General features: G+C 35.0%; 1 protein-coding gene across 1 annotated transcript in view; it reads right to left on the minus strand.

Moving 5' to 3' along the window:
- Nucleotides 1-2701: 2701 nt before the first annotated feature.
- The window catches only part of PIGK (phosphatidylinositol glycan anchor biosynthesis class K), a 126601-nt gene continuing 111024 nt past the window's right edge, over nt 2702-18278 (minus strand). The window contains exon 11 of the mRNA XM_037024363.2: nt 2702-4822. Coding sequence (XP_036880258.2) covers nt 4706-4822 — 117 coding nt within the window. The 3' untranslated portion in view covers nt 2702-4705. The remainder of the gene's footprint in view (nt 4823-18278) is intronic.

The following is an 18278-nucleotide window of genomic DNA, read 5'->3' on the forward strand; positions in this document are numbered from 1 at the left end:
GTGAACATTCACATGGGACACAGATATCTTCACAATCTGTGCCCATTCAGAGAGGATTAGAATATAAAGTAAGAAGAAACAGAGAAAGAAATGGGTAATGAGCTGGTCACGAAATACGATAAACTCAGTTTGGGGCACACTGAGTTTGAGACTATTCAGGGGCTTTCAAGTAGATATGGGTGCTTCTGGTAGCTTCCTGGTAACTCAAGAGAGATACTGAGATCGAGAATTTAGGCTGCCAATGGTGCAGAGGTAATAGTGGAAACTGTGTTTGGGGATGAAAATATTCAGGGATGGGGTTGAATTTGAAGAGTCTGAGGACAGAACTCTGCAGAACACCTGGAGTGGGATGTCGAAGAGCAGCACTTGGGGAGAAGGCTGAAAAGAGGCAGCTAAGTGATGAAAAGCTGGGGAGAGAGCTGTACCATGAATGAAGAGGAAACATTTCTAAAAGTGGAAATAAATCACAGCTGTTATATATTAAGGAGAGAGAAGAAATATAAAGGCAGAAAATTCCATCAGATTTGGCAGTTAGGAGATTGTTGATATCAGTAAAGAAAATAGTTTCAGGAGAGTGGTAGAAGGTAGATTCACAAAAATGTTCACAAATACAAGGAAGTCAAATTAGTGAATGACAACCATTCATTCAAAAAAAGTAGGCTCTGAAATGAAGTAGAAATAAAAGTGCAGGCATCCTCAGAGAGGAGGTGCACTGAAAAGCTGGGGGTTCCCTCTTTTAAGGATTTTTTTCAGGAATGTGACAAAGGGCCAGGGGTATAGACTTATAAAGTGGTCTCAAGATGCTCATCTCTGGTGAGAGACACCATGTTTCCTCCATTATCAGTCCTCTGGTGCAAAATAAACTTAACACAATAAATGTATTGATCCAGTTTCTCCCCAGGATAGTGGATTCTCTCTGGGAATATATCAGTTAAGACCATTTGCCTTGTTTTAAGGTGGGTTGAGTTATTGTCTGTCTACCAAAAAATACATTAGGAATCTTACCTCCTAACTTCCTAGCTTTTAAAATGGAATCTTAGCCTTAAGATGGAATCCCTCCTGTTATACTGTTTATATCTCAGCTTGTCTGGAAAACTAATCACGATGCTCGTCTCCTGTCTCTGCCCTTCATCATTTCAATAATTAATTTGTAACTCTTTAAAAAAGAATCCTGTTTCTTTGTATCCCTTATAACATCTACTAGAGTGGGTAACACTAACATAGTGTTCCAGTTACTCTCCCTGTACAACAAGCCATCCTAAACTTGGTGGGGTAAACTTAAGATTTTTTCGACTTAAAATCCTATCATTATGAGACCCACTTGGTAGACCCCGTGACCAGGTATTCTTTGGGCAAACTGGAAAGTCCTCTGCAGTCTCTGAGGCTTCAAGTAGCCCAGATGAAGCAATATGGCAGCGACCACCTTTCTGTGTTTATAGTAAGTGAATTTTTAATACCCAGTTTCTTAGTCACATCTTCATCCCATTATTCAAGGGTCTACATGAATAAATGAAACCAAATACTACATAGCACATTTCCCAAACAGTAAAATTTTGCACTAAAATGAAGAAGAAAGACTGCTAAATATTGTCCATGAAAATTAACTGGAAGACTTTCTTAGTACACAGCAGGTGCATGTGTAGGCAGGGCAGGCAGCAACAGAATGGCGATTCTGGAGAACACCTTCTTTGTAGCAAATGCCCTCAGGTAGGAGATATGACAATGAGTGACGAGCTGATTCCATAAAGCCAAAATGGATACTGATCTCATTACTTTATAGCCATACCTGTGGTATGTTTATAAAATATTTCTTTCACAAGTTAAAACAGTATCTGCGATGGATTTAATTTTGGTTAAACCAATGAAAAAGTTCTATGTTAATACAACATTTGTTGTAAAGACTCTAGAAACATATGAATCAAAATTTCAGATTATGATTCCCACAGTAACTGTGACTCTGCTATACAACATACATAATGGAAGAAATGTTATCAACATACATAGTAGAAAATACTCAGTAAGCAGAAACAAGCTAAGTTATGCTTGTTGTGGGAATCATCATTTTCAACTAGCTGACGATATATAAAAATTGAATCCATAAATGCATGCATTATTTTATGTATTTAATTCCAATTTTTCTCGATCCAATTTAATCAGCTTTGCATCCAAACCAAATTTCCTTTCATAAACTGCAAATGAATGTCTTTTTGTAATTTTAAAATCCACATTACTTGGTTTCTTTTTCTCATGCAGGCTGCCTTTGCAGAATGGCATCATTATTCTCTGCCCCTTTCCCAAAAGGTCAGGACATGTCTGCTGGTATCCATTTAACTATATTCCTGTTCTCCCTGAAAGACACCATAGGGGAGTAGAGAAAGAATACCAAAGTGACCAAGAGTCACAGTAAATGCTTAGAAAGGCAAGTAAGCTCAACCGAAAGAGGGACACTGACACAATTGGCTTCTCCCTCGGCATATTCCTAAAGAGAAATAGGGAAATAATGCCATTGTATATTTACAGCTTCCAAAATGTTTAGTCATAACATTATCTCATTTGATTCTCACAACAATACTGAGAAAGGCAAAAATAAACACATTTCAGTTGTTTACCTCTTTGTGACTCAACAGAATATATTGAAGATGTGCTTTTATGTTATAATTTAAAGTCTGGGCCATTTAATTGCACTTACAATATTACCCAATTACCACATGCAGAGGATTTATTTATTATTGAAGGCAGAATACACTTCATGTAAAAAAAAATGGTAACAAGGTGAACATTTAACATATTTTAAGTTTTTTGCTTTATATCCTGAAAATAATGAAACAGAAATAACTCCACTCTGAAACTTTGCCTGGACAAAGTTAATCCTGTATCTTATACCCAGTATTACTTTCCCTAGCTTTTAACTAAGAAGGGCTCCTTCTACAACCTCTGAAGAGGAGTCCTTTTACCTTTCAGCAGTCTTTACCTTCAAGATATGTTTCATTATAGTCAAACTAAATTCCTTTGGCTCAAGAACAACCGTATTTCCTTTACCACATTAAGTAGTTCCACCCTACCACAGTGTTTATGACCTTGTGTGCTTGGAGGGTGACAAGGTCAACGATTTTTGTCTCTTAGCATTATATGATCTGGGTGTTCATATTTAAGTTTATTTTCCTCCTTTCTATGTACAAAAGGATCCTTCTCCATATAATCAGATAAAAATTCTCCTTCTTCATTTATCTAGTGTACCAATAAAAAGATCAATTAAAATGAAGATGTGGAGCTGGCAAAAAGCCTCGGTATCATCTGTTCTACCTGGAAGATAACACAGTTTATTCTTTGCCTGTGAAAGGCATAACCATGTTGCATGTAATTAAAGGGTAATATTTTAAGTACTAAAAGGAAAACAAATCCTAAGGAATACTAATTTTGGGAGGTTTTATTGTGGAGGAAGAACTGTCTTTTTAGTGTTACCTACAATTACAAAGTAGATCTTTGTAATGAATAATAATTAACACTAAGTTCTTGGATAAAACAGACAAATAGAGAAAGGCATCTGTGGGATATGAATACTCAACTTTCAGGGGGTTTTCTCCCGCCTATGTGAAAAAAACAGTATCTGGGGCTGATAGCAAAGCACAATCTCAGTATTTCCAGTTATGCCTAAAAAAGGCAATCATTTCTGCCTTACATGATATATGAGTCAGACACAAAGACAGGGCCATTAATGTAAATTTTCTATACAGTCCAACCACTTTATGGGACTACCTCAGGAAAAGAGTAGATCCAGCCAGTGGGCAAGGTTTACCTTAAATGAAATGAAACAATGTCACTTTCAACATGGAAATTGAAGAGAAAGTGATCAATTCTAAAGGATCACAGAATGCTTCGAAGTGACAAACAATGGGGCTGCTTCTCTTCAGCAGTCTATATAGGAAATTCCCAAGAACTTAAATTTTCAGATAAACTGCCAGCAAATAAGGTCCTGGATGGAGACTATCAGTACCATAGATTAAGAAACTGATTTCTCATATTTACTTATAATTTAAGCTGCAGAATTTCAAGAATGGCTGACAGTAAAATATTATCACATTAAAGAATGAACCAAGGCAGAATTTTTGGAACAAGGCAAGAGGTCCAACAATAGAAGAATATTAAATAAATTACTGTGTATTCATAAAATGGATACTATGTGGCCATTCACAATGTGTTCTTAAAGAATATCCAAGGAGAGGGAAAGGGTTGATTAAATGTGGTAAAATGAAAAGTGAGGTTAAAAAAAATGGTATGTTCTATATGATGTCATTTTTGGAAAAGAAATGCATGTACATGGGAAAAAAAGACTGGGAGATTATACACAAAATTACTAACAGACGTTGCCTCTGCTGATGAGAATTTAATGTCTTCATTTTTTTTCTTTTATACGTTAAAGGATAAGGGGAAATTGTTCTTTTCAAGAGTCTATGATTATATTCTGATCTCTTTGCCCCATTTTTTAATAACACACAAAATGAAAAACAAATATATTCAGTGTGATTTGCACTAACAGTTATTTTTCCTTTAAGGTATAAAATCAATAGGTCACTCAAATTTACAGTTTTCTTATACTTCTTGCTCAATTAACACAAGAGTAATGTATTTTTAAAAAGATACAATGACATAAATTTGTATGTGAGGTTGTAGTCTTCCATGCAGCCTTTTTCATATTTCATCGCATCTAGAAAATGAACTTCATATGCTTGATTCCATAGGTTTTGAAGAAAACCATGATAATGAGTGCCCACAGCCCGAGAATAAAACCCCCAGGAGGATGCCAATCTTTCAGCTTTGGTTTCTGAAAAACAAGGATAACATGGTAAATTTAACAACAGGTATATAATTCAACAATGGATAAAGCTAATACTGATGGAAAACATAAATTTACAGGTGATGTTTAAGGCAGAGTCACTTAGCCAAATTAAATGTTTTGAGATAGCAACAATGGTAAAGACTTCAAACTGGGTAAATATCTCAAAGTGGGTCTCACAAAAATCAGCTTCAAATTTTCACTCCATCAAAGGCCCTTCCTGGACTACATTACCTAACCATCTCTCTTCACCCTAATTATTCAGTAGTCTAACAGTCCTTCTCATTTTGAATTTACAAACTCATTAGTTGGTTTTATTTGTCACTCCTTTAAGATAATATATTCCCAGCACCTAACTGCCACACTACCTGGCACATAGGAAACACTCATATATTATACTGAGTAAATCAGTGAAAAAACAAATGCTACCCACTTCCATTTACTCAGACATTCAACAAATACTTGTTTGGTGGCCAGTGCCTTTGGTCACAATATTCTCTTGAGGTAGAATGCTCCTTACTCCATTGTGGTTATTCAAAACTCACTAATTGAAATGCCAATTTCTCCAGATTTTCGCAGATGATATATTCTTTTCTTCGAATCTGTAGCTCCTCCCACTTTCACTTTTCTCTACTGTTAGTTATCTTCATTGCTTCTCTCCCCTGCAAACTTCCACAGGACAAAGTCTGGCTAAGCCCATTTTACATCTTCCTCCCCATCCCCCATCCCTCAACAGCCAGCCAAGTGTCTTGTGTGTTTCTTTGCCCAACAAGGAAAGGCAGACCAGTCTGCCCCATTTAGTAATCATTTCAACAGCTACATAATGGCCCTGAAATTAGAGATCTCTATGAACTCTGTATGAGTGCTACTTCCTGAATTACTTGTCAAGATTTTAAGGATAGTTAGAATACGAGAATTTCATTTTACAGTGAAGACTAGATTAGACTAGAATGAAACAGTAATCTGAAATTTGCTTTAGTCACTACATAAATTAGAACCAAGAAATGTTCATAATCTCTTAGAAGCATCCACATTTTGTTTGGTTTTCCCTTACATAACCAGGACACCTCATGCTCTTTGCTCAATCCTCTACTCATCATATTACATAAGGAAAAGATGGGAAGGAAGCAAAAGAAGGAAGGTGGAAGGAAGTAAAGTTCACATATAAAACAAATAAAATCAGCCAGAATCACCAGTTAAGGCCATGCCAGTAATATACATTCACTACCACGTTCTAGTTACTTATATGTATTATCTATGCTTTAAAATATCTGATATTGACCTAATACATACATTATAAACCCTCTAACAAAATTCTCTAACAAGACTATTTTGATAAAATGAAATTTTATTTTCCTTTTAATTTTATAAACGGAGAAGGTATTTATGGAAATGCCTGATTTTCAATCAGGTGATCTTTCTCCAGCTTTTCCCATCTCTTCTGAAGCTCTCCTCCCTTCGCCCCAGATACTCTCACCAGATTTTTACTCTACTTGTCTAACCATTCTTTTTCAGTCTTCTTTCCTCCTTAAATGCTAATGTTCTCTAGAGCTCTGCCTTCAGCCATGTACTTTCTCCCTTTATATACTATCTCTGGATGATACCTGTACCTTAGTTTCAACCTCTGACAATAGGCTTATGACTTACAAGTTCATATCACTAACCTGGAACTCTGTACTAAACCCTCCACTCATGTGCAATTAATAGACTTCTCTACTTGGATATTCCGAATTCCAAAGGATCACAAACTTTACTACAGCCAAGACTAAATACATTCTTATCCCCTCTACCCAATTCTGCTCTTCCTTCCCAGTTTTCCATCTCTCCGTCTACAAGAAGGGTGTCACCATGTTGCCTAAGCGATGAACCTGGAGGTCACTCTTGCTTCTCCCACCTCTCAGGCCCTCCCACTTCAATGAATTACTAATTCTCATAGGTTTTCTCCCCATCATATCTTTCCCCTGCCACTACCTTAGTTCTTTCTAGCTACCATCATTTCTTGTCAGGACATGTCCCACATCTATACCATTGATGCCCAGGAAAGGGCGAGGAAGAAAAGCAAAGGGCTAGAGCTGTGGTTCCCCACCAGCAAACTTTGGACATAGTAATGGAGGACTGAGAAATATATGTAATTACTCCAAAATTATAATCAATAGTATATTTATTCATATTATAACAAATTGTGCAAGCTAACAAAAGCAGCAAATCTCAGCCTTTTAAAACTGTTATTTGAAGTTGCTGTATTATTATATATTCATTACATATTTTTGATTAATAAAAAATGAAAAATGAATTATTAATTAAATACAGTTTGGACTCTTAGTTTAACACCACATCTAAGCAGAATCCACCCAGTGCAGCCTCTCTTATCTTCTCAGGAAAACGCACACTTCTTACTCCCGTCAGCTGGCCTCATGACTTCTTCCGGCTAAGAGAATGCAGTGCGAGCAGCAGCGACTCTGGGCCACGCTAGCTTCTAGAGGCTGTGCTTGCTTCTGCTCTCAGACCTCCGCCACCACTGAAAGTGACCTTCTAACTGAAAAGCCAGAAGTCATTCCCTTCCCACTACTCACTACATCGTTAAGCTCTATTACTACTTTCTGTACTGTCTTAACATCTCTGGCACAAAGGTCACAAACTGGCTAAGATATTTTGCAGAACACTTAAAGCCAGCTTGACACAGAGCAGACTGGTCCAAGCTGCTTGAGCCTCAGACACCTCATCTGAGCCTCTGCAGATGTCCAGAGGGTGATGTTTGACTTTAGAGGACCCCAAAACCCCACCTCCAGATCATACTAATGCTGCCATTTTTTGAACATGCAATGCATGAAGAGACATACAGACAGCTTGTGCCTATGAAAAGACCTCAGAGAACTTCCCTTTACCCTTTCACCAATCACTTCATAGCCCTGACACCCCTTACTGCCTACTTCCATGATAAATACCGCTTCTTTCCTACCATCTGGGAGTCAGATCTCAGCCTTGCTTCCTATCTCCTTTCTGGGAGACTGCACAATAAAAGTTCTTCCTTTTTATGAAAGCCAGTGTCCTGTGTTCAGTTTATGATGTGCATCTGACAGCAGACCCTTGTCCAGTTGCACCACCATAGAAAAAACCTATGTAAGGTTTCTGGAGGAAAAGACACCATTTAGAGAACTCAAATCCCAGTCAAAAACCAGTCAATGCCCAGAAGCAGAAACACCTAACCAACCCATGGTTGACCACAGACTCAGGAGGGAGCCCAGGTGAAAACCGAATTGCCCAGCTAAATGCAGCCAAAATTGCCAACCTACAGAACTGTGAGCTAAACAAATGGTTCATATTTTAAGCCATTACATTCCCTAAAGTAGAGTTGTTGGGTCATATGGCATATCTATCTTTAGTTTTTTGAGGAACCTCCATATTGTTTTCCACAGTGGCTGGACCAATTTACATTCCTACCACCAGTATAGGAGGGTTCCCTTTTCTCCACATCCTTGCCAACACTTGTTGTTTCTTGTCCTGTTGACCAGCCTTTCTGACTGGTGTGAGTGATATTTTATTGTGATTTGGGTTTGCATTTCCCTGATGATTAGTGATGCTGAGCATCTTTTCATGTGTCTGTTGGCCATCTGTATGTTTTCTTTGGAAAAATGTCTATTTGGGTCCTCTGCCCATTTTTTAATTGAATTTCCCTTTTCTGGTGTTGAGATGTATGAGTTCTTCATATATTTTAGATATTAGCCCCTTATTGGATATATCATTTGCAAATATATTCTCCCATATGGTGGGATGCCTTTTTGTTTTGTTGAGGATTTCCTTTGCTGTGCAGAAGCTTTTTAGTTAGGTGTATATCCGCTTATTTTTGCTTTTGTTTTCCTTGCCCATGAGATGTATCCAGGAAAAAATCTCTCATGTTGATATTCATGAGATTCTTTAGTTCCTTTCCTTTGAAGTTGGCAATTAGTGTTAATCAGATGTTGCCTCCTTGCTGAAGAAAGGAACATCTCCCAGCTTCTTGATATACATCTCCCAGTATCTTGATATACCTCATCCATGGTAAATTTGCAAAGCAATTGGTCTATTCTAGGACCAACTAAAGATGCTTTGTTGATTTTATTTTTAATAGAAAGCTGACCATAGTTTTTCCTTAAAAATGGTTTTAGTTTTTCTGTGACAAGAATACTCATTATTAACATTATTAGTTAATAGTGCTTGCTCTGGAATTTCCAGCCAAACAGAAAACTTTTAGGAAGAAGTAAATTTTCATTACTTGCAGATATTATGATTAGATATTAACAAACCACAAAATCAAATCATAATCATTGAGAATAAAGAGCTCAGATTTAAGATTAAAAAAAATACCCTACCACTATGCTAGTAAAAACAATTTGGAAAACAAAATACTAAAAAATTTCCTCCACAATAGTAATAAAAAAAAAGCAAAATAACTAGAAATACCCATAGCATGAGATGTAAGGTAAACAATCTATATTATTCTACAGAGAGGGGTAAACAGTTCTGAGTATCAAAAAGGGTAGGATCAAGCTAATCTATAATGTCGTTCAGTTGAAAACAGAAAGATAAATAAAACATAATAGAAAGTAGTCAATCAGCCTAGTAGCCAAGAATTCAGTATACCATAGAAGAACTACACAAATCAAAGGGCAAGTGAATATTCTTACTGGTGCTCTAACAATGGATCAACATTTGAAAACTCGTTCGTTCTGTCTCTAACCCAACACTATAAACCAAAATACACTTTACAGAGTTTAGAATTAGATGTAAAAATAAATATTTAAAATTACTTTTATAAAGCGGCAGCTAGGGACACATCATAATGGTACCTATGTTTCTGGTACTAGTAGAGAGCAGTCACAAAGGAGCTCGCTGTGGAGAGGAGAACAGGAGACAAAGGGCCTGCAGGCAGAGGGGACTGCCGGGTGGTTGGCTACTCAGGAAGGGCTTCCTGGGAGAGCAGGCCCTTGAACAGGTGTAGTATGTGGGTTGGCAGAGAGCCAGAGACAGCACTCAGGAGGTGGCATATGGAGCTAAGTCGTGGCAATGAGAAAGGCCAGGCATGGGGAGAATGGTGATGACCCGGCCTCACTGGTGAGAGGAAGGTGACAGGAGCTCCGCAAGGGTGGAGATTTGCATCTGCTGCTTTCACTACTAAATCCACAGGTATCTGGTGCTTAGGAAACCCTGTGGGACAAATGCATGCCGTTTGGAAGAGGCAAGCATCAGGACAAGGAGATTTGTTCTGTGAACGCCCAGCTGGGTCTAGGATTTGAGACAATGAGAAGCCTCTGAGAGCTTGAGCAGGCAAAAATCCTAGGTGAATGGGGTGAAATGAGACAAAATGTAGAGAATCTGCACAGTAAAGGGATTTACAAATCTAAAACAATTAATGAAAATAGGAAAGAAAATGTGAAGAGATTTTTTTTAACTTTATGCTAGGTCTATATTTCACTAAGTATATAAATCAAATTAAATGGCAAGTAAATGGGAAAATATGACAGAAAAGATAAATTCAGTACATGAAGATCTCCGAAAAATCAATGAGACACAAGGATTTATTAATAAGCAGGACAGGGAAATGAAAATTTTCACAAAAGAATAATTACAAATGGCTAATTAACATTGGAAAAAATTCAATTTTCTTGATCGCAAAAACAAATTTAAAATGATATATTAACTATTTCTTCTTTTTGTTAAAATTAAACTAGTATGTGTTTATAAGGATAGTCAACTTTTCAGGAAAGTAATCTATTAACATGCTCAGAGGTCTTTAAAAGGTTCATATCTTTTCACTCCTAGGATCTGTTACACTCTTAGCCAGGATCTATATGAAGGGACTCAGAAATGCTGACAAAGGTTTAGAACAAAGATTTTCTTCTCAGTGCTATTTACATAATAAAAAACAGGAAACAATCTATATAAATAATAATATGGGAAATATTATACATCCACATCATTAAATAGTCATTAAAAATATTTTCAAACAATTTCAGTGATCTGGAAATGATGATTGCACTTATAATAATAAGAAAATATAAGCAAGATGCAAAGTGAGAAAAGTATCTTCACTTCTATAAAAATAGTCAAAGAAAGTAAATATATTAAAATCTTAGTAGTGTTTATCTGGGAGAAGTAAAATTAGAGGTAGTTTTAACCTTTCGCCATTTAACTATATTTTTAAAAATATGTTTCTACAATGGATATGTATTTCTTTAACCATATTTTGGGAAGGGAAGGGGATTATACAGGAAAATCTTGCATTAAAACAGTCTACCTACAAGAATCTTCACATGTTCATCTTTTCCAAATTAGGAGATGTACTATAAAAACGCTTAGTGCTTGATATCCTACTTTAAGGAAAAGTAATCTGAATAGTGTGACAGCAACATAATAAAGTGCTTTTTCAGTATGTATTTAATGATATTCTTGGAGTATAACAATAAAAAATGCTATTTTTAAACCAACTATAGGTGATATTTTAGACATTCCATAATGATGTTACTTACAATCAAATGACAGATTGGTATAATTATCACATTTTGTAGTACAGCTGCATTTGAGGTAAGTTCATATTAAAGTATAGCTTATAATTTCATTTGTGTTCATATTAGAGCTTCTCATAAAATGACTGATTTTATGTAGTTAATAACAGTACTCTACTGACTGCTATTAAATACACTCCTTTTTTTTTTAACCTTTCACAAGAAGAGCTATAATACAAAGGTGAAAAGTGTACATAAAATACTGCATGTGTCATAAGCAAACACTTAAAAGTTAAGGGCTACCTGTTATTGAAATGCCTAGTATTTCAAATTAAAAAGACAGGTAGCTAAGCAACACTTCATTGTGTGTTGTGAATAGGATTGTCTCCCCTATCATGTTGCTAGGAGAACATCACCACAGAACTTCAGAATAGTTAACAGAGCATAGATCTAAGTATTAAAATTATGTTTAAAAAAAAGGAACTGAAGATTTTCAAAGTTGTACACGTTTATTGGAAAGCAAATGGACAATTTCCAAGGTTTCAATGAGATTCTTTTTTTAAGATAAATTGAACATATCAGTTCAGTTAAACTATATTTTGTGGGGGAAAAATTCAATATACTGAGGTTGCTGTTATAATTATTTTAGAAAATAGGTCTTTGTTTTCAACTATTTAATCAATGGTAATTTATTAGTATTTCCAGCTTATGTACATCTTCTCTATAAAATATAATATATATTCTTCAAATTTTATTAAAAGTCTAAATCAAACTGTGGTTAGCAGAATTCTAAGACAGCCCCCAAGTTCCCTGTTCCTGAGACACCCACTGATAGAATCTCTATCCCTTGAGGGTAGCAGAACTTGTGAATAGGATGGGATATCACTCTTGTGATTAGGGTTCATTATATACAAAGTTGAAGGGATTCTGAAGATATCATTAATACCCCTAATTAGTTGACTTTCAGTTAATCAAAAGAGATATTCTGGAGGGTAGGGAATGACCTAATCAGATGAGCATTTTAAAAAAGGGTCTAGATATCAGAGACAGAATTCAGAGAGATAGATAGACATATTAGAAGCCGAGATGCTCTCAGGTTAGTCTTGAAGAATCAAACAGCCATACTGTGGAGTGGACCACAGGCAGGGAATGCTAAGCAGCCTCTAGAAGCTGAGGATCTCTGTCAGTCCCACAACCATGAGAAACTGAAGTCTGACAATAACCAGTAAGCTTAGAAGAGGACCCAGAGCCTCAGATGAGACTGCAATCTTGGTTGACACCTTGATCAAAGCCTTGTTAGAACCTCAGCACAGGACTAAGCTAAGCTGTGCCCACACTCCTGAGCTGTGATAACTGAGATAATAAATGCTTTTAAATCACTAAATTTGTTACACATCAACAGAAAACTAATTAACAAAACTTGAAACCATTCACTACATCTGACACTTGTGCTTAGGCAGAATAACTGATTCAGATACTAATTTTATGTTTTAAAAAATAGAAATAATGAGAATGAAATATTCTAGTCCAATTTCTCCTACTCTTCCATACCTGTTTATACTCTAAGAATGACTGAAGATGTGCTGTCAGAAACCATGGAGGCTGGAACACAGTGGACAATATCTTAAAAAGTACTGAAAGAAAACTGTTAACCTAGAATTTCACAGAAAACATACCAAGTGAAAAAAATCTTTCTAGGATGAAGGTGAAATAAAACAACTTTCAATACAACAGAAGCCTTGAGAATTCAATAGGACAGTAGGCCAAATACCTTATACTTCACGGTATACTTGTATCAGACCTATACTACAAGGAATATTGAGAAGTTCTTCAGGCAGAAGGAAAATTTATACCAGATAAAAATGCAAACTTACACAAATGAATAAGAAGAGATAGAAATGATACAAAAGTATTTTTCCTTATTTTAAAATTTCTTTAAAAAATAATTGACTGTTTAAAGCAATAATGATCACAATGTATTATGGTGTTTGTAACATACATAATCAAAACATATAACAACAATGGCACAAAGAATGGAACAGAGGAATTATAAATATATCCTGATAAAGTTCTTATGTTATACATTAATATAACATTTTCTTTAGACTGTGATAAATAAAAATGTATATTAAAAATTCTAGAGCAATAGCAACGAGATGAATTCACCAAAAGTGGAGATAAAATGGGATCATATAAAAAACCCAATCCAAGAGAAGGCAAGTAAAGAAGAGAAACTAAAAACAGACAAAGCAAATAGAAAACAAACAGCAATGTGGTAGCTTTAAATCCAACCAGATTTAAATCCAATTTAAATACTGCCAATTACATTAAGTGAAAGGATTTTAACATTCCAATTAAAAGGGAGAGTTTGTCAAATTGGATAAAAATGTAAAACTCAATGATAATCTACCTGTAAGAATTCTACTTTAAATTTAGATACAGATAGATTAAAAATATATAAATGGAAAACAACAATACCAGTAGAAAAGAAAGCTAGGCAGGCCATATTAATGTCAGAACAAGGTCAACTTTAGAACAAGGAATATTATAGGGATAAAAAAAAGATTGATTAATCAAAAAGATATACCAATTCTAAATGTGCATGTTCTTAAACAAGCTTCAGATACACAAAGCAAGAACTAATAGAAAGGAAAAAGTATAATTGTATATTTCAGCACAAGCTCAGAATTAATAAATAAGTAAAAAAAAAGACAGTAAATACTTGGGTAACCCAAAATTCATAAGGTTAATTAGAAAATATTTTGAACTGAATGAAAATAAAAATGTATTTCAATATGTCAGATGCACAAAAACAAAGATATGTACATACTTTAAATGCTTGTATTAGAAAAGAAATTTCTAAAAATCAGTCATAGGATTCCACCTGAAAAAAACAAGAAAAAGGAGGGCAAATGAATTTCAAATAAGAAGAAAAAAGAAAATAAGTGGAATTCAGTAAAAGGCAAAAAATAGAGAAAAATCATTAACTAAAAACTGCTTCTTTGGAAGTTCAATAAAATTGATAGACCTCTGGAGAAGCTGATTAAAAGAAAGGAGAAGAATGAAGGAAAGAACATTACTATAGATTATACTGACATTCAAAAAATAAGAGGATATAAAAATAACTTTACAACAATATATTTGGCAAATTACGCCTGAAAGCTACAAACTACCATCTTAGCCAGTTTTAAGCCAGAGAGTAAAAAAGATACGTTTTTGGGAAGCCTACAAAAATTTCCACATTCCTAATGGATTTGGAAAGGAGTAGGGACACATTCTAAAAAGAGGAAAGGGATTTCCAGTCAGTGTGAAGCAAAAGGAATATGATAAGAATGCCTAGGGAAGAACATGAGAGTCAAGCAAAATTTGCAGATAATAATGCCTAACACTTTTTATCATATGCCATGCATTATCTTAAGAATTTTATGAGTTAATGCATTATCTTTAAGGTAGATAATATTATTACCCTGTTCTACAAATGAGGAAAATGACAATTGTTACAAAAGCTACCACCACTACCCATAAGAATGATTACTATTTATGCAGTGCTTAACAAAAGTTCCACTCTATAGAAATCCTTCATACGTTATCTAATGTAATCATTATGACAGTACTGTGACATCATTATTCTTATTTTAAATATAAGAAAACTGAGTGACCTGACTAGTCACATACTAGAAGTTTTAGCAAGTGGTTTTGTTACTGAAATGTGGGTTAGTTTGATTTCAGTCAGCGCTCTCAACCACTGTAAAATTCTACAAACTGAAGAATTCCTCTGTGGAAATGTGTCCAGACTTCTCCTCCAGACAACTCCCTTAACCTCACAGATATTATGGGACAACTAAAAAAGCACAAGACCAGTGAACTGTACAGTACATCATATTCAATATACTTGGTGCTATGATTTGAGGGTAAAACTGGGAAAAAAAGCTTTGGTCTGTCAACAAGAGAAGGGGCTAAGGCAGTATGAGGTATTGTGCTCAGAGGTGTTGGCTATCCTGAGTACTGTTCTCTTAGCTATTCTGGCTCAAGTAGCAAATATAGCATATATGAATTTTTCTTTAAGTATTTCAAAATCCACTTTACATGAGGTAGGCGGAGAGGACTTTGTATTCATATGCAAATTTGGTAATTTAAAGCAAGAAATACTTACTCACACATATGTTCTAATTCACATTTCTACATATAAATAGCTACCTTAAAAACAACTGGGATTTACTTTTTTTTTGGTAATGCATTTAGCACAGGGTATATAAGTGCATATTAACAGACATAAAGATACTATAGTTCTCATTTTCTGTATCTTTAATATGTACATATCATTTCCTATGAAAACATATATATGAAAAAAGTAAATAAAACATGTTTTCCTAACAGGTTGACAGGTGCTTTCAATATTCCAAGCTGCTATTTTCTTTTCTCTTTGTACTGTATTCTTTGTCTTATAGTTTTCAAGATTTTTCATCAATAATTTCAACAAATACTTCCTGAATGCCTACTGTACATATGGCTTGTACATATGGTTATTCTTTCTTGTGAAAGCAGTAATGTATATTAACACAGGTTCCTTTGTATTTATACTTGGTAGGTTATGAAAAAGATCATTCCCATTTACAGTTGTACAGAAAAGTAGACAAATCCTTATTTCTTAATAAAGCTAAGGTATATATAAGTTTTATAAATTAGTCTTGTTCATAAGTATTGATGATGTAAAGGACCAGACAATAAGTATCTTAGGCTTTGCAAGCCATACATTCTCTGTCACACTCAGCTCTGCCTCACAGTATATAGTTAGCCATAGTTAGCCATAGACAAAATGTAAAGGAATGAACTTGGCTGCATTCCAATAAAACTTTTTATTTACAAAAACAAGTGGCAGGCTGGATTTGACCCATGGGCCATGGTTTGTCTATCTATGTTCTAGATAATTGCTGTTGAATGGGTTCAGAAGATGCCATCCCGAAATATGCTACTTTGGCATACTGATTATTTTGAACTGAAGGCACTTGAGAAACAGCAGGAGGACTTTTCTGACCTCCACCCTTCTACCTGAAACAGACCATAAAATTTCCCAAGAGAAAGGCACCCTCCCTTTACCAGGAAGAGAACATTTTTATCACCAAAGACTACCAAACAACACCAAAACAAATCTATACAAACCAACCAATTAAAATAACCCTTATCTTCTATTAGTTTCCCCCCATATATTTCCTAGTCACTGTCCCACAATTTACTGCCCTAGCCCAAGCACCTTTCCTCACTTATCCAGAAATTTGCTGTTACTTTATTAATGTATTTAAATTTTCAATCCTGCCTCTTTGGGTCTTTTGTTTCATTAAGTACACTCCCATGTGCTTATACAAATATTATATAAAGTTTGTATGTTTTTCTCCTATTATTCTATCCTCTCACTTTAACTCTCAGGCCCAGACACAGAACTTAAGAGAGAAGGAAGATTTTCCTCCCCTAAGTGTACAGTGATTTTCTTTAAGTCTGTTTTTTTATTATTTGTATTGACAAAGAATAAAGCACATCCTCAGAAAAAGTAAAATAGTGTTTTAAGTTTCTGATACCTTCACAATATGTATTTTATTATAGATGACCACAAGTCCTACAGGAAAGAAACATGTAATTCTTGTATAAGCATTTCGCTAACTTATACTATGAAACCCTTTTTTTAACCTATTAACATCCTGCAGAACTAGTGCTTCAGAAAGATACTATGAGAAATTCAGAGTTAAGCAAATATAAATCCCATAGCTACAAATATGAATATGAATTTAAACTGTATAGTAGAAATATGGCATATACAAATTAGATATTATGTGCATAGATTCCTTTCATCAGCTTGTTTGCCATTTTTATTTTCCTCAGAAACAGATATAGGTGTACCCACAAACTGTCTAATTATTTATGTATACCAAGTAGTTGTATTTTTTTAATGAATTTTTCTACATGTATACTCAGTTTTACATAGATCAATGGTTTATTCATTTAATCAAACTTAATAGACATAGGGAAAGGTGTAAATTTTGACCTACTCTTTCTTCCCATTACTGAAGAACTAAGTGATTCTTGTTTCCTCATTTTAACTCATTCTCTGCCCCAATAATAAACCTGCTCTTAAATATATTACCCTAAATATGGTGGGTGGGGGTGGAAAGGAGAGAGGAAGAAGAGAAAGAGAGTCAACATTTGTCAAAAACCAACATTTGTTGAACATCAACAAAGGGCCAGGTATTATACATTTGGTATCTTGTAACAATTCTTCATTGAAGGTATTATTAGCCCCATTTTATATGTGAAGAACTAGACTCAAGGTAAGAAAAACTATCAAGTAGCAAACCTAGGTTTGAATCTAGTCCTTGCTCATTACAAACACCATGGACTTTCCATGATACCATAATGTCTCCTTAAAACAGAATCTTGGAAAGCTAAAGGGAGAAGAAAGAACCTTTCAAATATTCTGATGATGGTTGGCATATGGAGCCAGGATAAGACTTGTTTCATGTAGCCGTTAGAGCTAGAACTAAAATTGAAAGACTGGGAAGTACGAGAGATTGTTTCCAATTAGACAGAAGAAAATTTTCCAATGAGCAGTTCAAAGAAGAAATGAGTTGCTTTAATGGGTATGAGAGGACTTTTCCATCATTTAGAGTTCTCTTAATCTGTCCTTTACTGGACAGCCTTTTGGTGGGATGCCATCTAAGAGATACGCAAGGGTCAGGTGGATTTTTAAAGTCTAGAAGATCTTCTAATATTGAGATAATACAATTCTATGAAAGCAATGAGAAATCAGTATCTTCTTACATTATTTTGTGATTTCAAGCTATAGGAAATTTTTCTCACTCTGAAAGGAAAAATGTCAACTACTGAATTATCACAACTTACTTCACCTGAAAGTCCAAAAAGTACATTTAAATTACATTTTATGCCACACCAAAACCCCAAAATACAAAAAC

The sequence above is a fragment of the Manis javanica genome, chromosome 4 (assembly GCF_040802235.1).
Source record: "Manis javanica isolate MJ-LG chromosome 4, MJ_LKY, whole genome shotgun sequence".
Classification (NCBI taxonomy): domain Eukaryota; kingdom Metazoa; phylum Chordata; class Mammalia; order Pholidota; family Manidae; genus Manis; species Manis javanica.